Source organism: Notothenia coriiceps, unplaced genomic scaffold, assembly GCF_000735185.1.
Source record: "Notothenia coriiceps isolate Sejong01 unplaced genomic scaffold, NC01 NC01_scaffold00017851, whole genome shotgun sequence".
Lineage (NCBI taxonomy): Eukaryota > Metazoa > Chordata > Actinopteri > Perciformes > Nototheniidae > Notothenia > Notothenia coriiceps.
The window spans coordinates 89776-109493 of record NW_011350552.1 but is presented as its reverse complement, the minus strand read 5'-3'; the positions used below and the strand labels follow the sequence as shown (position 1 = coordinate 109493).

The 19718-nt window shown below is 42.3% G+C and overlaps 2 protein-coding genes, 1 long non-coding RNA gene and 1 pseudogene across 3 annotated transcripts in view; 2 read left to right on the top strand and 2 right to left on the bottom strand.

Moving 5' to 3' along the window:
* The first annotated feature begins 1163 nt into the window (after positions 1 to 1163).
* LOC104950580 (gremlin-1-like) lies at positions 1164 to 2974 on the top strand. The gene is made up of 2 exons (XM_010777116.1): positions 1164 to 1311; positions 1713 to 2974. Exon 2 carries the CDS (start codon positions 1714 to 1716, stop codon positions 2260 to 2262), a length of 549 nt encoding a protein of 182 aa, XP_010775418.1. The 5' UTR covers positions 1164 to 1311; position 1713; the 3' UTR covers positions 2263 to 2974.
* A 799-nt stretch (positions 2975 to 3773) lies between these two features.
* LOC104950579 (uncharacterized) lies at positions 3774 to 7624 on the bottom strand. Its single transcript, XR_798934.1, has 3 exons — positions 7468 to 7624; positions 5649 to 5730; positions 3774 to 5539 (listed from the first exon to the last, which is right to left on the bottom strand). It is a non-coding gene; the product is annotated as an uncharacterized lncRNA (long non-coding RNA).
* Positions 7625 to 13059: 5435 nt separating this feature from the next.
* Positions 13060 to 15861, bottom strand: LOC104950578 (actin-85C-like; annotated as a pseudogene).
* Positions 15862 to 17962: 2101 nt separating this feature from the next.
* eif2ak4 (eukaryotic translation initiation factor 2 alpha kinase 4) overlaps positions 17963 to 19718 on the top strand; it is a 25569-nt gene continuing 23813 nt past the window's right edge. Inside the window, exons 1-3 of the mRNA XM_010777121.1 lie at positions 17963 to 18346; positions 18485 to 18600; positions 19007 to 19109. Coding sequence (XP_010775423.1) covers positions 18215 to 18346; positions 18485 to 18600; positions 19007 to 19109 — 351 coding nt within the window. The 5' untranslated portion in view covers positions 17963 to 18214. The remainder of the gene's footprint in view (positions 18347 to 18484; positions 18601 to 19006; positions 19110 to 19718) is intronic.

The following is a 19718-nucleotide window of genomic DNA, read 5'->3' as shown; positions in this document are numbered from 1 at the left end:
CTTCGGGCGGTGCGTCATGAAGCATATTGGTATGACAGATCACGCAGTTGGGCCGAGGCCATGTGTTCTGCAGATTAATGTTCACCTTTCTGTAACATGAAATAATGCTGGAACAAACTATTCGTTAGATAGTTATGGTATACAGATAAATACACGTTTGATGACTGGCATACATATTCTAGGTTTAAAACCAACGACAGTGTGGGTGCTGGAGTTTATTTTCAACAATAAAAGGGCTAATTGTGACTTAGTTACACTTAATGTATTATATGTATATATAGCAGTGATATGCCTTTTTAAAGCTTTATGTATTGTATCATATTTCACATGGCAACATCAACGTTTCTCCTAATAATGGCTGTTAGTAAAGCATTAGAAAAACCTTTTAATATCCAACCAAAATGCATTAGTAATTAGTAGCAATGTATAAAGTTAAGACAATTCCTTTTTAAATTAAAAGTATACGGCTAAAACTTTTGATAACTTTGATTTTAAAACTCTAAAACGTGATTTATGATAACGCGTTGCTTGGTGGCCTTTTTTGGTCATGTAAAATAAAACGTAGTTTTGGGACTAAAATAAACTGAATCAACTTAAAGGACCTGTCTATCTACTATGATAGCGTTTCTAAAATTCACAATCTTAGTGAAAAAGCCTACTGTTTGGCTCAATTATATTCCTGGTATTCAGTAACATTAAAATAATGATATATCGAGAATGTACACTGTACAGGTGTTTTGTAATATGAGTCAGACAGTCGACATTTCTTATTGATTCTATCCCTAGATTGCATTCGTAATTTACGAGAGGACCGTGAACGCCTACATTTGGGTTTAAAGTGTGACATATTATGGTATTATCATCATGTTCCTTCTGATCAAATAAAAAAAAATCACCAGTTCTACTTTTTTTCTCCATGTGCGCATAAACGTTCCGGCCTGTCTGCTCTCGGCTTGTCTCCCCCCTCCCTGCTCTCGCTGTTCCTCGGTTGTCTGTTTTCTTGAAGTGGGTTCAGGGAAGTGTTGAGGGGGCGGATAGTTTTGATTTTCTCTACATCGTGCTTAGCCAATAATGTAGAGGGAACTGTTGTGCACATCTCAGCTGGCAGACATTTAAAAGGGAGACAGTCCGGCGCTGGAGCAATTTGTATTAAACCCCCTGGCCCCTGTCTATGGAGCGCTCAGTCTCCCACCCATCCACAGCCCCACCAGTGTACGGCCGACAGCAGTAGGTGCCTATCACATCGCAGGGTGCCGCGAGAGGACTGACAGGATCACACCATCGCACTTGTAGCAGTGGAGACTCGCGCAGGTGAGTTAAATTCGGACTGTTTATGACTACAACACTCAAGAACGGTCTTCATCCATCTTTAAACTTTGTTTGGTTCCTTGCTTTTAGAAATTACAAAACGCCATGCTTGTTCTCCACTGGTATGCATGTATATGTTCAGCTTTTTATTAAACGTCTTAAAGTTTTTGCTTTGGTTAGATCTGGTGGCATTACTTTGCATAATAGCCTAATAAAGTATTGGGCCAAGGTAAACATTATATTTGTTAGTCAAATACTTAGATATTCTTGTAGTTTATTTTTTATTTTTTAGGGAAAAAGCTGTCAGCGCGTTTTTACGCAGCGTAAAAGTTTTGACAGCTGTGCGTAACGCATCCAAAGTTGAAACGGCATAGGTGATGAATTATTTTCCTCTTCTCCCAAAGGATGGCCAACTCAACGCGTATCTTCTGCAGTATGGTTTTCATCATGGGGTTGCTCTCCTCGCCCGTGGAATCCAAAAGAAACCGAGGTTCACAAGGCGCCATTCCTCATCCTGACAAAAGCAACCCAAACGAATCGGAGCAGCAACCGCAGACTCCGCAGGCGGGCTCCGGCTCCCGGCAGAGGCAGGGCTCATCCTCCCCGGCCGACGAGGTGCTGGAGTCCAGCCAGGAAGCGTTACACGTGACGGAGCGCCAGTATTTGAAACGGGACTGGTGCAAGACGCAGCCCCTGAAGCAGACCATCCACGAGGAGGGCTGCGTCAGCCGCACCATCATCAACCGCTTCTGCTACGGGCAGTGCAACTCCTTCTACATACCCAGGCACATCCGCAGGGAGGAGGGTGCCTTCCAGTCCTGCTCGTTTTGCAAGCCGAAGCGTTTTACCACCATGACTTTTACTTTGAATTGTCCCGACCAGCAGCCACCCACCAAGAAGAAACGCATCCAGCGCGTCAAACAGTGCCGCTGTATATCCATAGACCTGGACTAAAGACAAGGCTTGGGTGTGTGTGTGTGTGTTTCATATCCCTCGCGGACAGGATTGTTGGTAGAAAAAAAAGGTTGTCACATAGCCAAGAACACATGCCTGTCTCCACTTGGAGGATGCATTCACGAACGCTTCGTACATGTAGGCTACAGTCTCTTCTTGCATAACGTGTGAACAAATATGGACATGCAACTTATAGACCATCGAGCATTTTACTCCTCACCAGTTTGAAAACAAGCATCACTGCACAGGAACGCTGAATTGGAATGGGCACGTTTTACGCACGGCTTCCTCCCCCCGAGAGGACTGCATAACCCCGGGTTATTTAATATAGAAACGCTTGCTGTGACAGGAAATGTACAATTTTGTATTTTAATGTGCATAATGTGTTTGCTGAACTGGACGTTTCCACTGTGTGGAATTTGATGTATGAGCGAGGATATTTGTAAATGGAAAATGTGATTTTTATTTCGATGTTACAAGAATGTCTGAAGGTAAATTGATTTCTGTGAATTTCCAAGTCCATTGGTAAAGTTTTTTTTTTTTTTTAAAGTTGGATTCCTATCTTTTAGAGATGATAGGCTTATTAGCCAGACGCTGTTCAGTGATGGGTAATCCAGTATCGAGATTAAATAGTTGTCAATGTAAAGGCATCCTTGATGTAACCGGTTTGTTTATCCCTTTGATTAAATTATCCATGAAAATATAAAATAAACGGATGTTCTAATATTGTGTATATCATCTGTGACTGTACACTTGATATAGATTAGGAAGGTGTTAAAATGTTAAATGATGGCCTCATCTGCTGCTCTCTGGCATGGAGCCAGCATCTCAGACTTAAAAAACATTTAATTGTAAAAGCAGTCCGTTTAAGGAAAAAAATGGGGTTACGTTTTCCAATTATTACTTTGAATTATGTTATTTTACTTCACTGTATTTTGTTATATGGCTCGCAAATCTGTCGCAGGACTGAAACGACGGAATGTATGAAGGATGAGGAATTTTTCCTTCATTTAGGAAAAGCTTTTGGTATTTAGATAATCCATTATTCTTCAGGCATCCATTTTAAATACAACCATTATTATACATGGTCCAAACCCTTAATCTTTAGGAGGTTTTTTGGTGTTTAAATAAAACATTGGCATGAGCTGGATGTGCCACAGGTGTTAATCTAGTCAGAGCTAAAACAGTCAATAATCAACAGTTTGTTTATTAGAATCTCTTGGTGATTTATTGATCCTTGTTGGATGAATATAATGCAATTCTTACATTACAAATGTAGTTTTTGAAATGACTGTAAATTACTGAAAACGAATTAACCTCGAGTAAACAATGCATCACTTTATTTTAGGAGTCTTACCGGAACATGTTTCGAAGTCTAAATCTGAGGCCTGATTGAATAACTTTATTTTGACTCACAGCCTGGCTGAATTATGAATCATCAGATTCTCTTTGATGACGCAGGTTTCTCACATTAATTTCACATCTGCTTGGTGCACTGCGGGCCTAATGAAGTGTCGACAGAAGAACATTTAGAGAAGTTGGTCCAGTTTGTTCGGCATCCAGTACTTTAATCTCGAAATTTAAAACAATTCCAGAAAATTACAGAGCACGTATGGGAGCTACTGAGGGTTACATACATACATACAGTAGAGGCTACAGCAGTTCCTTTGTCAGCATCAGCTTTTTCTTTTTAAACATAGCATTTCATGAAATATCTATTTTTTTACAAAATAAATGGCACAGGTGAAAGACTTAGGAGGGTACAAATAGTAATTCAAGGTGCAATTTTATGGATTCTCTGATAATAGAAGTCTGTCTGAGATATAGCAACTTGCATGGCTTTAGGTGATGTACTAAAATGTTCTCAATACCCCAAAATACAATCCTCATCTCTCCAAAACTAAAGAGAAAAGGCAAATCTCCACCGACATTCAACATCTCGGGCACAACATCCATGGGAAAATATATCTTTCTTCTGATTTAACTACGCAGCTTCTCAGCCAATTACAACTCATACAAATACAGCCTCGAAGGGACCAACGCTGATGCCTTTTGGCAGAAAATAAATCTTTCCTTACATAAATAGATTTTTCTTGAATGACACAGGAGTGTGGTTACATCTTAAATTTCAGATAACAAAAATATACACTTGCCATAGACTTTCTCAGAAAAAAATAAATCGAACACGTTTAAATCATAAAGCCGTAAAATTCATAAAACTTCTAACAAGGAAAGCGTACCCTTGCATAGGAAAAGAGGTGCAAAAAAAGTGCTGGACATCTGAAAAATGCACGCAGTTAGCATAACCAGGGGAGTGTAGCTAATAGCGAGCTACAACATACAGCTACAGCAAGCAGTAAAGTGCGTAAAGGTGACACTCAATGAAGGACAAACAATTTATATTTAATATCTGTGATGAGTGGGTGAATGGCAAAATGTTGTTTTCTTCTGATGTTTTTGAAGTACCTCTGTGTGTGTTTGAGGGCCCCTTCTCTGGCCCCACCAAGGAGATGTCAGTCTGGTGCAGTGCTACACGAAACAGTGAAACCTCCACAATTTGTGTGCACACACACATTTATACACAACATGTCTTAATCTGCTCATAAAGCCTGGCGCGAATCATTCATCATCCTCCTGCTGCTGCATGGGCCCTGCAGATTCTACAACATGACCTATTTACAAATACTTTTAATGAGCCATGGGGAATGAAAAGCTAGGAACACTAGCATTTTTTACCGTTTCCAGACACAGATTTCTAGTTTGTCAATGGGGATTTTCCTTTTCAGGCAGCCGTATGTGCACCGTCTTTGAAAAATGTAGCAGCGTTATCACTCTGCTCTCTTACGTCAGAAACAAATGGTTTCTCAGCTCTTGTAGATCCAGAAGGAACCTCTTGGATGGGTCAGCTGTGAATCCCACTGACCCCTTGAGACCTTTCACAAGCTGGGCACTCGGAGGTCGCGCCCTGCCGGATGAATGAGATCGATCTTTGGCCTTTATGACTCATCACTTGGGCTGTGGCAGCCATGCATCGGAGGGTAGGGTGGGGATGTGTGGGTGTTAGTAAACAGAGAACCGCAGTAGTTGTCCGGCGAGGTTTTTTTGTGAGTCTGTAGAGAGAGTGAAGAGCAGACCGCTGTTGTTGAAGCAGGTGGAAAACACACACAATGAGGCCTTCTGATCTACGATCTTCTCCTACCACTCCTTGTTTCTTCTTCTGCTGTGATTTCACTCAGCTGGAAGACACGCCAGCCTCCTTCTGCCGCAGCCTCTCTTTCTGTTGGCAAGAACCATAAACAATATTCAGTATGTACTTCATCGTGGACACAAGTAAGAGCAGCTCTCAGGAAATTCCATCTCTGTGCTGTATGTAGATCAGTTCTCACCAGACTGTTGGCATTGATCTTCTTGGTTTCCACTCTCTTCTCCGCTGTGATCTTCTTGATGTTTTCCTGAGCTTCCTTTAACCTATGGGGAAAAAGAAAGTCCTTGACTTAACATTTACAGAACCTTTAAAACTCTGCGCACACAATGAAAGCTTTGAATAAAGCCCTGAAATTGTGTGTAACTTGGAAAACATTACACATGCTGGACCCTCTCATCACTGTGTCCCTGTGAAGCTGTAAGTAAGGGCAAGACATTTAAGTATCTCCCTGGGGCCACGCACGCACACACACAAACAAACACACACACTGATACTGTCAGGAGTTTGCGGTCAGTGAAAGCCCCGTAAGCCAGTAAGCCAGAGTACAGAATGACAGTGGGTTGATGAGATAATGAGGCAGCCTTTAAAAAACACTTGGCTTTTATGAGTGTGCAACAGTATTTAAAATAAAGTTAATTGTACATAAGCACGATCAGCTGTGAGTAATGAGAGACACAATTACCTAGTAAACAATTAAGAGAGAGCACACGGCGGGCCTGAGAAATCTCCATCTCAAAGATACCGCTCGGTTTAGACAGAATCTCCTGGAGGACACTAAAGGTAAGATTTATGATCTGACAGAGCCATGGAGGCACTACATGATACTCCAAACCCTGAAAGAGCATGCAGTAAGTAATGAAAAGCTTCACTCCTGCCCTTTGGGCTGCATGTCCAGCATCATTACAGTGTTTATCAGTTCCCCCATAACGCTTGCTAGTAAAGCTAGGCGGCTGCAAGGAGGGTCTGCTGTCCTTTGGTTGGAATGCCCCCCCACCCCCAACCCGACTTGAAGCCTCAGGTCAGAGGAAACATCATAAATTCAGGCCCCCGTTCTTCAGGGTGAGGGTCGAGGCCTCAGCTCCTCCAGTTTGATGGCCTTCCTCTCTTCTGTGATTCAGAATCTGCACATCGCCTTGTACAATTAGTGCTAATTTGGTGTGATGCGTAGAGGTCGTTAAGCACCCATCTGAAGGTGACAGAGGCAAGGAGTCCGATGCGAAGATGAGATGGTTCAGCCTCAGTTTGGTAGGGGTGTGTTCTGCAGAGAGGTCAATCCACTGATAGAAAAACTAGATGTTTCACACTAAGCTTTAAATGTGATGTTACATTAAAACCCCTTTATTTGATTTAAAATGAATAAACGATTTGCACTAACCTCCTCCTGCAAATCAAAATACATTAAATGCTGCGCTTCTAAACGCAACTGGGAAGCCAGGAATGAGTCACCTGAGAACAGTTATTTCAACTGGACTCAACTGGCTGTTTACGCAGCAGAGAGGAGAGGACAAGAGAGGTTGTAAATAACGGTAATAAAAATGGAAATAGTTCAGTATGTTAAGTATGTGGAGCCTCAATTTCTTTTTTTCTCAACTATTGCTAACACTTGTGGCCACTAGAAAAAATATTGTATATATAGATAACATTTTAAAAAACATTTATAGATTATTAAATTATCAAAGCAATTCCACAAAGTTTAAACTGTGTTCAAAAAAATGCTGTCATTTCTTTAGTGCTGCACAAAAGCCATTTTTAAGGTCACCCTATTTCTAGCAATGATTTCCAAACTGGACTTGCAACAGTGAGTAAAATGTGACAGGACCAAAGAAAAGTTCAGTTAGAGGGTAAACATTTTTTCTGTCTCTTTCCACCAGATCTTACATTTCCCATCATGCACATTTGTAACACAGGCTTAATGTTTAAAGTGTGAAGAATCTGTGACAACTCTGAGGAATGTAAGTACATGTAATCATGTGACTTGAAACAAAACATTTCCAACTCACTTCTCCTTGGAGATGTTCTTGTTTTGTCGTGTCCAGGCGTTCTTGAAGTCGTTGCAAAACTCGTACCAAAGCATAAAAACTAAATTCGGGGCCACGTCTTTCTCTCCGGACTTTGGCTTCACCCCAAAGTAGCTCACTGTGTCCTGGAAACTGCATTAGGAAAACAGAACAGAGGCACAAATGGTGTCATCTTTATCATACACATACACTTACAGAATAATCTCAGACATAAATGTGCCAGGAATTATGTTACATTAAAAGCTTTAAAGAGGAAACTGAGGGGTTTAAGTCCAACAAACACAGACAAATGGAGGGTAAGAAGGGTCAATTTCAGGCACAGCGCATAGAAAAAGATGGATGTGGAGTCAGACAGAGAGGCGAGAAACAGAGCTGGAGGAGAGTCTCCACCCTGCTGGGCCACTGGGGAGAGGCAGTAGCGGCGGCTCCATTATCACATTGACCTCCACAGCCTGCAGGGGAACACTGCCAGAGGATAGGGAGACAGCCAAGAACAGACTGCTGCTCTTCACACACACATACACACAGTCACAGCTCCTAGAACAAACTTGCTGGCAGTCTATCAAAGATGTCAATATGATACGAGCTCACAAAAACATCAGATCTGTGTGAATAAACACATTTTCTGCTCCTCAGCCTAATTCAATTGTAACCAAATCTGAACTCTTCACAAAGCTCCCATCAGTACACACAAGGCATGAAAAGCAGCCGGCTGCTTCAGATTCCCTCCCCAACCCAAACATAAAATAAATGTTCTTGCCATGCCTGTCAAAAGGGGTCGATAAAAGGCGGCTATGATTCAAGGGATGCTCCCGGTCCCATTGACACCCAGATAGGCTCTGACCTCCAGATGCTAGGTGGCTTTTTGCAATGCTAATCTAAGAAACGTTCATGCGGAGGGAAATGGTACAATATGCTGCCCAGACGATGAAAAATGTGGCTTCTGCTTCCCATTTCCCAGTGATGCGCCATTTTGCTTGGATGCTCAAAAAACCGCAGTAGATCATCTTGTACGCTACAGAAGAAATCAGAGTCTCTGGGATGTTTAGATGGACCAAACAGACCTTTCTTCCTAGGTAGCTTTGTTGTAGCCAGGTCTGCTTTGGCATCATGAACACAGTCTCTTCTCCGACATGACCCTGGGTCATCATGTCAGAGCGTTCACAAATCAAGCAACAGCGCCTTTTCCCTTCTACCCTCTCAAGCACACGCAAGAGGCAGATACACAAGGGCTTCACTCAAAACAGATGCAACCACACTCACACACGCGAGTACACCTACCAAACATAAACAAAATCAGGCCTTTGTTAATTTGCGAGCGCGGAACAATTAAACTTGCACACACACTTCTGAAACCCATGCTATGATGCCATTGCCGTGAGAGGGTTTACTGCAGCACCCACAGCCGGCATTCCTCACTGACAGCTATAAAAAAAGACCCATTACAAAACCATGAGCAGCCGTGAGAATCAGGGAAATATTTGGACAGGCAACTCTGCATTCCTTTGTTTCCCCAGTAAAACGATTACAGAAGTAAACTCTGTGTTGTTGGCTGATCCAGCAGAGGCACTAAGCCGCTTTGTGCCATCGTCAGAAACGCAGTAGAATAACTTACGAGCTAGCGTCTATGAAACCATAACTGCCTGGTGGCTGTGGAAGAGGCCGTTGGGCCAAATGAAATTGAGCATGATGTGGGAGAAGGAAGCTTAATGAGACGGAACTGAGGACAGAACCAGAAAACCTCAGTGAACCCAAACATCAAGCAGGCAAATTAGAACTGCATGTTGGGAGGAAAGGCATCGTAACTCACTATGGATTGGCCAAATCCACATTTTTTACAAGAATGTCAGATTAGAATTACATCTAAATGAATTAACTTCGTACCACACTGTACACACAATTACACCAAGCTTAAAGATATGTTGGACTGGTAATGCTGCACCATAATTTAATATTATTTTAAATATTTGTATATAATCCAATTGAACATGATTAACTTTTTAGGAATTTTAATAATTATGATGGGAATTTATTTACAGTTATTCAATATGTATGTAGGTCTCCTGGCTACAAAATGTTGTCAGACAGAAGGGTGTCGCCCTGAGGCAATTATCATATGGATGTTTAGGGCTTGTAATTAACATGCTGCACTTCCCCTTCTGTCTGCCCCCCCACCCAACTTAGGACTGTAATGTGGATTGCCTTCCTTCCTGTGTCTCATCTGTATAAATGACATTGCTTTTCTGTGTAACGGGGTCAGATCCTGGTACTATCTACTAGTGCAGGACCTCTGGCCTTTCCAGCTAGAAATATGATTGATTCTGTTAAATGCTAGAACTCTTTATTAAATAATACGACTTTGGTTAAAGCTTGTATATTTGTTATTTTCTAACCAGAATGTGTGGCCACAAGTGGCCAATTTTGTGTGGCACAAATTGTGCCACAATAACATAATGGAAAAAAAAGAGCATGGCTAAAGAGCCCTGCTATAAGATCTGTAAGTTCATAAACAGCAGTGCTTTTAGCTTAATGCTAACGCTTACATGAAAACATGCTGCTAATGACGATGCTAACATGCTGACGTATAGCAGGTGTGTTTACCATTTCCACATCTTAGTTTAGCATGTTAGCGTGCTAAAATTAGCTAGTCATTCAACTTGCAGGTCTTTTTTTTATACAGTATAGGAAAGTACTGGGCAGATTTAAATGTTGACCTAATAATGGCACAAGATCGTCAAATGTATTACATTTCACCCATTGGGAAACATAGATGTGTTTACAAAATGTCACGCCAATTCATAGTAATAGTCCAACAGTTTTAGATTTTCATCTGTGTACTAATGTAGTGGTCTGACCTCCATATTGCCACACTTCTAGCATGGTTGAAACAAAGATAGGGACTATATACTGTACGTTTGATACTGTTGGCTATATGATACCAGAGTTTCGATACCAGGGGTAACTTGAAAAAAGGTTACAGTTAAACAAATGGTCAATGTATCAATATATATAAAAAAAATGGATAATCAAAATCTAAATGTCTATGCTATTGATCAAAGCCATTTGTATTCATTATTTTTCTATAATCAATAATGAAATAATTGGTAGTTGCATTCTTGCTGTAGACACCCATACTTTGTGGTACTCTCCTGATGCTGATTCGTTTGCCCAGTCCCTCTCACTGGTGGCTTACTTTCACTGGCAGCCGTCTAAACTCACTGACTCCTCATGATACAGAGGTATTAGGTAGCACTGAGGATGTGTTGTCTATTTCCTTTATTAACACCATAATGGAGCGGCCACTGTGAGGATCCCTCATCCAGCGCAGATGTGAGAGCCCACCCAGGGCCCGGTGAGCCCGCTGACGCCCGTATTCATCAACAGCGTGTCACTTTTACGAGGTGGCTCTGTGGGAACCTGAGAAAGAGCCCCCCCTCCCTCCCGCTCTACCTAACGCCAGTCAGCCAGCCCCCTCTTTAGATGAAATTAAAGACAAACTTCATTAAAGGCAAAAGGTGCTGTCAGCTGCGGGGCCTGTTTGATCAATATTCCCCTCCAAGTCACACACACACACACAGGTATTAAATTAAAAAAAAAACATTATATTAGGTTAATTTACGAAAAATGCGCTGTAAAATTATTAATACTACCCTTAAATAAAGATGTCAATAAGTATACATACATCCGGGGAGCCGATGTTTTACCAGGTCTGTCTTCCCACAGCCGGGGACTGGGATAACAGTCCGGTAATAGGTATACCTGAGCAAATTCCCGGAACATTAATTGACGACGTGAAGGGGAAGGGACAGACGGGGGGGTGAGTTAAATCCTGACATTACAACCTAACGGGAAGGAAGGACATAGAGTTAGACATATTTCTGTAACGGAAAAGACACATTGTCCCAGGTCTAGGACCATGATAGATGGATCACGTCCTGGAGACGGAAAGGGGTCGATCTTTATACTAACCTAAGACAATTTACGATCTTGAGGAAATAATTTATTATGCTGAAAACAATTTCCGAACATAGAAAAATAAAAGATTGGTCTTAGCACACCGGTGTTGCACGGTAAAACACACGTGTTTAACACGGGTGTTATTGTATTACCTTTTTTTTCTCGAGTACCGAATTTCTCGGACGATTTCTAGACATTCAAGTATTTGTCGTACGAAAATAGAATTACGGATTGCGAATGTACTTTTGTACGACGATTAGCTGCTACGATTGTAGCGACTGCATATCGTCCACACAAATGGTAAAGGTGTAGAATCAAATCGTACAATCGCACGATTTTAATCGATCAGTAAGTTGAACGTCCAGAAAAAAAATATGTCATATCCTTTCATGACCCGTCTAAATTTACAACTGGATTATTACCGTGTTCTAGCAGTTTACATAATGTAAAGTGGGTAACCCTTTGTATCTACACAAATGTTTTACAGTGCGGTTAAGTATCATTATCAGGTTGTCAAAATCTAAAAGTAGACACATGATTACATCACCAGACTGGAGGTATAACGGTGTGAAGATCGTACCAACTTTGTTTCTATCCCTGATATATGACATGCAAACTATGACAACCGATATACTATGGTCTCAAAGCTATGGTCCCCATTGAACTTTTTTCCAATGTCAATTTGTTTACCAGTTACATAGTTATATATATTTTTTTTACCTATTAGTTTTAGATTTACAGATACGATAACTAGTTTCGGTAAACATAAGTAATAAAAAGATATTAGTTATTACTTTATTAACCATCAACGTAAGAACGACATCTGTGGGTATGAAACACCATGAGAGGACTACGACTAAGCAAACGGGTCAGGGAGAGTGACCACCGAATGAAAGTGACCGTCGGCAGATTTGAGTGACTGAGGAGTACTATGTCTCCATAATCCATCGTGACTCCTACACAACAGATAAAGGAAATAATTGTGGTATTACCTCGCCGGTGACACTCCTAGGGAGTAGGTCGCGTCTACACTCTCGGGTGGGTCCCGGGCCACTCGGGCGACTGCGGGCATAAGTAGTTGTCGCACAGTGAAAATGCTCCACCGAGACACCCTTGGACTCTTTCTCGGGGGGGAGGGAGGGCGAGATGGATTGCGGTCAGTCGGTCGGGGGAGAAATCTACTTTAATTTCTGTTTGAAGTAATTTCCGTTTTCCACGACAGTCGACGCCCCGGACAAACTAGTTATAAGGGGAGGTTCAGTGTGTGTGTGTGTGTGTGTGTGTGTGTGTGTGTTGTAGTGTGTGTGTTGTGTGTGTGTGTGTGTGTGTGTGCGTAAGGACAGCCAAAAAACCCACCCTCCACGACATCCCCAACTAACAAAGACGTGTATAGTCGTGGCAAAGGTGGACAAGACAAGTTACAACAGGTAAAAATTTTCACACAACACACACACACACACACACAACCACACACACACACAACACACAACACAACACACACACCACCACACACCACACACAACACACCACACACACACACACACACACACCACCACACACACACACACACACCACACACACACACACACCACACACACACACCACGANGAACTTTCTGCTTCTTAGCTGAGCGTGAGATCGTGCGTGACATCAAGGAGAAGCTGTGCTACGTGGCTCTTGACTTTGAGAATGAGATGGCCACCGCTGCCTCCTCCTCCTCCCTGGAGAAGAGCTATGAGCTTCCCGACGGTCAGGTCATTACCATTGGTAATGAGCGTTTCCGTTGCCCAGAGACCCTCTTCCAGCCTTCTTTCATTGGTGAGTAATCCGCAGCGGTGGCCATCTCATTCTCAAAGTCAAGAGCCACGTAGCACAGCTTCTCCTTGATGTCACGCACGATCTCACGCTCAGCTAAGAAGCAGAAAGTTCATGTATTAGGAAACAACACTTATACACCTCTCTTCAAACAACTAAACCATAATGATATAGACCTACCAGTTGTGACAAAAGAGTAGCCACGCTCAGTCAGGATCTTCATCAGGTAGTCAGTCAGGTCGCGACCAGCCAGATCCAGACGCATGATGGCGTGTGGCAGAGCATAACCCTCATAGATGGGGACGTTGTGGGTCACACCATCACCAGAGTCCAGCACAATACCTTTAGCAGGAAGAGAAGGACCATGGTTAGTCAGCTATGCATGCCTGTGAGGGTCTGCCCCCTGAAGCATTTCTCACATCATAAACTACAATGCTGCTGACATGAGATGGCACACACCCTGCTGGAGAGGGATTAACACTTCCCCTACAATGGGACAGGAATCTATCCGGATGATAGACACCCTCAGAGTGTAAATGTTCAACAGTTTCTCCCCTGCAGCACAATTTCCTTTTATTTGATCTCAGTGCATAACTGAGTAATTTAGTTACATATGAAAAAAAGCAATGTACTGACCGGTGGTACGACCAGAGGCGTACAGGGACAGGACAGCCTGGATGGCCACATACATGGCGGGAACGTTGAAGGTCTCAAACATGATCTGGAGGAAAAGGCAAGCAGAATATGAAAGGTTAGTCTAAATCTGAGAACCAACAAGTGGTAATATAACGCAGAGTATTGACTGTGAAGTACCTGGGTCATCTTCTCTCTGTTGGCTTTGGGGTTCAGGGGGGCCTCAGTGAGCAGGGTGGGGTGCTCCTCAGGTGCCACACGCAGCTCATTGTAGAAGGTGTGGTGCCAGATCTGAAGGAGGAAAACAGCTGATGTCAGCACTGATACAACTCTCGACTGAATAAACAACAACAACAACAACAACAACAAGGTCCTCTATAAATAAGCAGCTTTTATGACGGCGAGAGGAGGTTCAGCTGCCTGTTGTAAATGAGTCTCACTGTCATCACACACCTTCTCCATATCATCCCAGTTGGTAATGATGCCATGCTCGATGGGGTACTTGAGGGTCAGGATACCCCTCTTGCTCTGGGCTTCATCACCTACGTAGCTGTCCTTCTGACCCATACCAACCATCACACCCTGAGGAAAGAAGCAAGAGAGGAACGTAAGACGATGGTACTCTAACTCAAACTTTAGTGATTCTACAGAGTTTTCTTCTAGCTTACCTGGTGGCGGGGCCTTCCAACGATGGAAGGGAAGACAGCACGGGGGGCGTCATCTCCGGCAAATCCAGCCTTGACCAAGCCAGAGCCGTTGTCGCACACAAGGGCGGTAGTCTCTTCGTCGTCACACATGATTAGGCTTTATTGGGGTGGTCTAAAATACGAATGGTAGAGTAGAAACACAAGGAGGCTTAGCGTGGGTGTCGGAACAGCTGTCTAAACTGGTCATCTTAGAAATCATAGCACAAGGAGGTTTAGGATGGGTGTTAGGAACAACTGTCTAAACTGCTCATCATAGATAAACAGCACAGGAGGGTTTAGGATGGTTGTAAGCGACAGCTGTCTAAACTGCCCATCATAGAACACATAGCACCAATGCCTGTTATAATTGAACAACCACAAACACTTTATCACTTTTGGCTGATGATGTGATGAAGTGTCTGCACCACAGACTAATTGTATTAATATATGTATTAGCTGTGATCCAGGACGCCTTTGAAGACCTGCCAATGCTCTCATAACTATTCAACAGTTATTATCACTTCAATACAACCCACCTCAATGGGAGCTATATATAGAAAGCTAATTAGACATGCCTTTGGATGCTATTTTGGTCTCAACCTTGTCATTCAAACACTGATACCATATCAACACAGCCGTGATTGTTCCTGGGGAATCTCAGAGCTGCTGAGGTAGCACCAAAAAGGGGCATAACAGAGAAACCTGGAGCTATTTTAAGCTCAGAAGCAGCGACACTGTGGTTAACAGGGTGAAACAAGTGACACATGGATCGCCTGCTATTTCAGGTTTTAGAGTCGGGCCAGCACCCATCTGTCTGCACACCGTGAGACTTTTGTTTTACTACATGGCTCCATGCCCCAGCTGCCTATTAATTTCATTCATTGGAGCATAGCTAGATTTGGCCAGCTTCCCCTCAGGTTTTGTGTACAAATCCAAGTTATAATTGTAGCTCTGGCAACACAGAAACGTTCCAGAGCTGTGGAAAACCACTATACGTAATTATATTAATTTCAACAACCCGAAGAAGTCAGCCTTGAATAACCAGTTACTCCAGTTTTACACGTCAGTTACAACGTGAGGAAAACCTTTATTGAGCTGAAGTTACATCATCAATTCATTCATTTAGGGATGATCAGCTCAAAGCACAACCATAAGGAAGTAATCTATCAAAGGACAGAGAATCAGAGGATAAGTTGTAAAATGTACTCACCAAGGTGCACTGGTAGACGGATGCTTCCACTGGGACAAAGGCTGAGGGTGAGAAGAGCCCCTTAAATAAGACCTAGACTGGGTCGAGGGACCAGGGGCGGGGCCTGGGGTTCACATAAGTCCAAATAAGAGCTGCTGGCAAAAATCAACAAGCCACAGGAAAGTATGTTTTACATACATGGATGGGACTTCTGTGCAGTGATGTCATTGACTGACCCAGTTTCTTAATCAAATGTTTATTAAGTATAGTATAAAAGTTTGATTAATTGGTATATTAATTGTATTATTGGATACGAGGGGTTAATGAATGATGAATGCATTTGTTTTCTCAAAGGAACATAAAGAGTAAATTATTTCTAGGATAAGAAGTGTATTTCATGAGCTTATAAATGCAATGTTTTGCCTTGAAGCAATTCATTTTTGTGTTGCAGTATTATTTCTTTATAGGTTTGTAATCACAAGTGAAATGTAGCATACTGTAAGTGACTTGCAATCAGAGTTTTAAAAATTGTGTTTTGTGTTACTTTGATGCATAATGTGTCACTCTGCACAACTCTAGAGAGGGATTATTATACTCAGAAGGCACACTATGATGACCCAGTCAGGACAGCATCACTGGTGCCTTGTTAAGGAGATGAAAACATTACATGTCTGTGAACCATGCTGCTGGTATGTGTGCTCACTGAGCTTCCTCGTCTTGTGGAACAGCTGATCTTAACGCCAGCCAGGCTCTGTGTGGGATCTCACCGTCTGAGTGGCCTGTCGCTGTCAGTGCTCGGAGCTGATTGGGCCAGCTGTCTCCTTTTAGGGTTAGGGTGAGCAACAGAGTCATTAATGTGCAGCCACTGAGGTTTCCTAGCCAGGCGTCTGGAAAGAGGAGGTCCATATTTGTGCCACCCACTTTCCCCTATATTTCCCTTGATGTACAGTGTACCTTATGAGGTAATATTCTCATCTATGCAGGAATGATACAAACATTTGACAGAATATTTGTTAATTCCCAATAAAATGACATAAATGGTCAGGGAATCCCCCTAATGTGTTTTCAATGATAACAAGATGTTAAGGCAAGTGTATAACACTTGAGGATATATCACAGCTGGAGGTATTCAAAAGACCATAGCCTATAGCTCTGTCTCCTCTCTATCTCCATAGATAGAAGCTGGATAAAGCATCTCATGGTTTTTTTATGTAAAGAAGGAAGGGACTTTCATTGATTGGACTCATTTTTATTTTAAAACATGACAAAAGGAGATTTGATTTACTATGAGGGTTTTATACCAAGAAAAAGAGAGGGACAATGAGTACTCGTACATTTTGAGTAATATATTAAGGGTATTTTTAAATGTTGAATGCAATATCTAATGGAAACTGCCGCACAAAGCTTGAAAGCTTCATAACAGAAAACCAGCATTACAAACCAGAGGCTTGGGTTTTAAAAAGGTGTTGCACTGTGAAGAGTGCACTGTGTTTTTTGACAGTATAGGATATTCAGTCTCTGCTGCATCAACTTGGAAATATTTCTCCTGAGTCCCCAAACTTGGAAGTATTCTTAATCCCTGCAGTGCCACCTGTAATGACATTAAGGGGTTTGATTTAAAACAAAAATCGTATAAATCCCTTTTTGGAGCCTATAGCTGCAGATACGTTTTCGGTATCTTCCAACATTGTTAAATATCACATTGACAGTTTAGCTTTCAACTTTGATAGCCATAGGTAAAAGTCAATAGCCTATCACACTTGACCTTTGACCTACCCACTCTGCTGTCCTCCTGTATATCTTATCTTTAAAGTTGTTATTTGTGGTACATTTACAAAGTACATTTAGTACAATTACATTTTGTGCTGAATTATGTATTTGAGGCACTTTTACTTTACTTAAATATCTCAACGTCAAGTCTGGCCAGCTCTGCAGGCCCATCAGAAGGGTTTTCTTAGCATTTTTTTATAGGAAATAACTAGTAAACGTAAAAGTGAACGAGGCGGAAAGTAAACTAGGTGAGGAGGGGGCAGGCTATGCAACAGCAAGATTGTACAGTAGCACAGTGGACTAATAGTGGGAAATACACCTAAAAACAGGACATGAACATGTTAATTTTGAAAAACAAAAATTCAGTTCCAAGCATCAGTTAAGGATGATTACCGCCCTCTCGAGGCCATCTTTTTCGAGGGAGCAAAGTGATGACGTTGCACCTTCTGCGACACAGCCTGCAACAGCCATGCGCCAGTTGGCAGCGTTGTTGTGGTCGCCTATCTCGTGATTAGTTAGCGATTTTACTGAATAAAATTGAGGTGCTTATCCGCCAAAGTTTGGACTGAACAATGTGCCGGAGCTGCACAGGGCGGCGGTGAGTGCAGCGGAAGAGCCTCTTCCTCCTTCTGTCTGTGTGTGAGTGTGACCGAGCAGTGCCATGTAGTGAGGAAGAAGAATGAGCAGTCAGCAGCACACTCCAGCAGACTGGACTGACGACCACACGGTCCAGCAGGAAAATGAGCTAGAAGCTCTCGCGTCTATCTTTGGAGATGATTTCCAGGATCTGCGGAGCAAGGACCCATGGAAGGTAGCTACAGACGGTAGTTAGCAGAATGCATTGCCTTTTAAAGCAGATGATTGGCAAAAGTTGAAACGGAACTACTTTTACTTGAAGCGATCAAACATGGTCACCCCATTAACAAGGATTCCTTCACTGTATTCTCAGGTTAAAAGGCCCCCTCAGGTGCATCTCTGCCTGCGGCCAAACGGGCTGAATAATGGACAGGAATGCTACGTGACTGTGGACTTGCAGGTTCAATGCCCACCCACATACCCAGATGCGTGAGTACTGACCCCTGACATTTGCCATGTCTCCACTTTGGTCATTTTTGCCGCTGCACTGCAAGGTATCAACCATGGTATCAACACACAAACTGAGACAAGTCTCACAATGCTGTTTTAATGATTCTGTCCTCAGGTCATGTATCATTTGCAATGCGAAACTTATTTATTGTGTGTCCACATGCTGAGACATAAAGCATTATGTTCTTCTAAATCATAGTCTTTAAGAAATAACCTCATAATGGTTAGTAATAGTTAATGGATATGTTGTTAATTACATATTTAAAAACTGTGACCTTTTAACTTTCCAGGACAACTGTCTCATCAGAACAAAGCTCCAGTGTGGACTTGTTCATGTCTTCTCAGTGTTTCGCTCTTACTAACTGATGTCTGGTGGCACCAACAGGCCTCCAGAACTGGAGCTGCATAATGCCAAAGGTCTGTCAAACGAAAACCTCCTGAATCTGCAGAGTGAACTCACAAAGCTGGCGGCATCGCGATGTGGGGAGGTAAGGATGGACACACACACACACACACACCACACACACACACACACACACACACACACACACTGACCCGTGAATACAAGTAGGGTTGCAAAGGGGCGGAGAATTTTCTGGTAAATTTTTGGAAATATTCGATGCAAAATTAAACAAAAAACATGACATTTCAACAGATTTTTTATTTTTTTTATTTTAATTTTTTGTAAGTAGAACAGAACAATTTTTTTATTATTTTATTGAACAATTATTTGTTTCATTGAAGAATGAAAACAGGAATGTTGAGTTAAATATTACTCATCCCCCCCAACCCCAAAATGCACCCCCATCCAAAAATCCCCACAAAGTCCCATTCAAAATGTTAAATGAAAAGAGCCCTTCTCCCTCCAAAAAGTCCCATTAAACATGCACATTTTCCTTCAAGCAACCCTCTGCATTTTTGCTAAACCCTTTCAGTCAATGGGCTCTTCCTGGGCCTCATCAACATCCAACTCTGAGTCTTCCTCTTCAGTGTCACTGTCCAGCCTTGTTGAGGATGGCTCTGTGCCAGGCTCAGAGAGCCTTAGGTTTGCCCGAATGCCAACCAGTTTTTCCACTCTCACATTTGTGAGCCTGTTG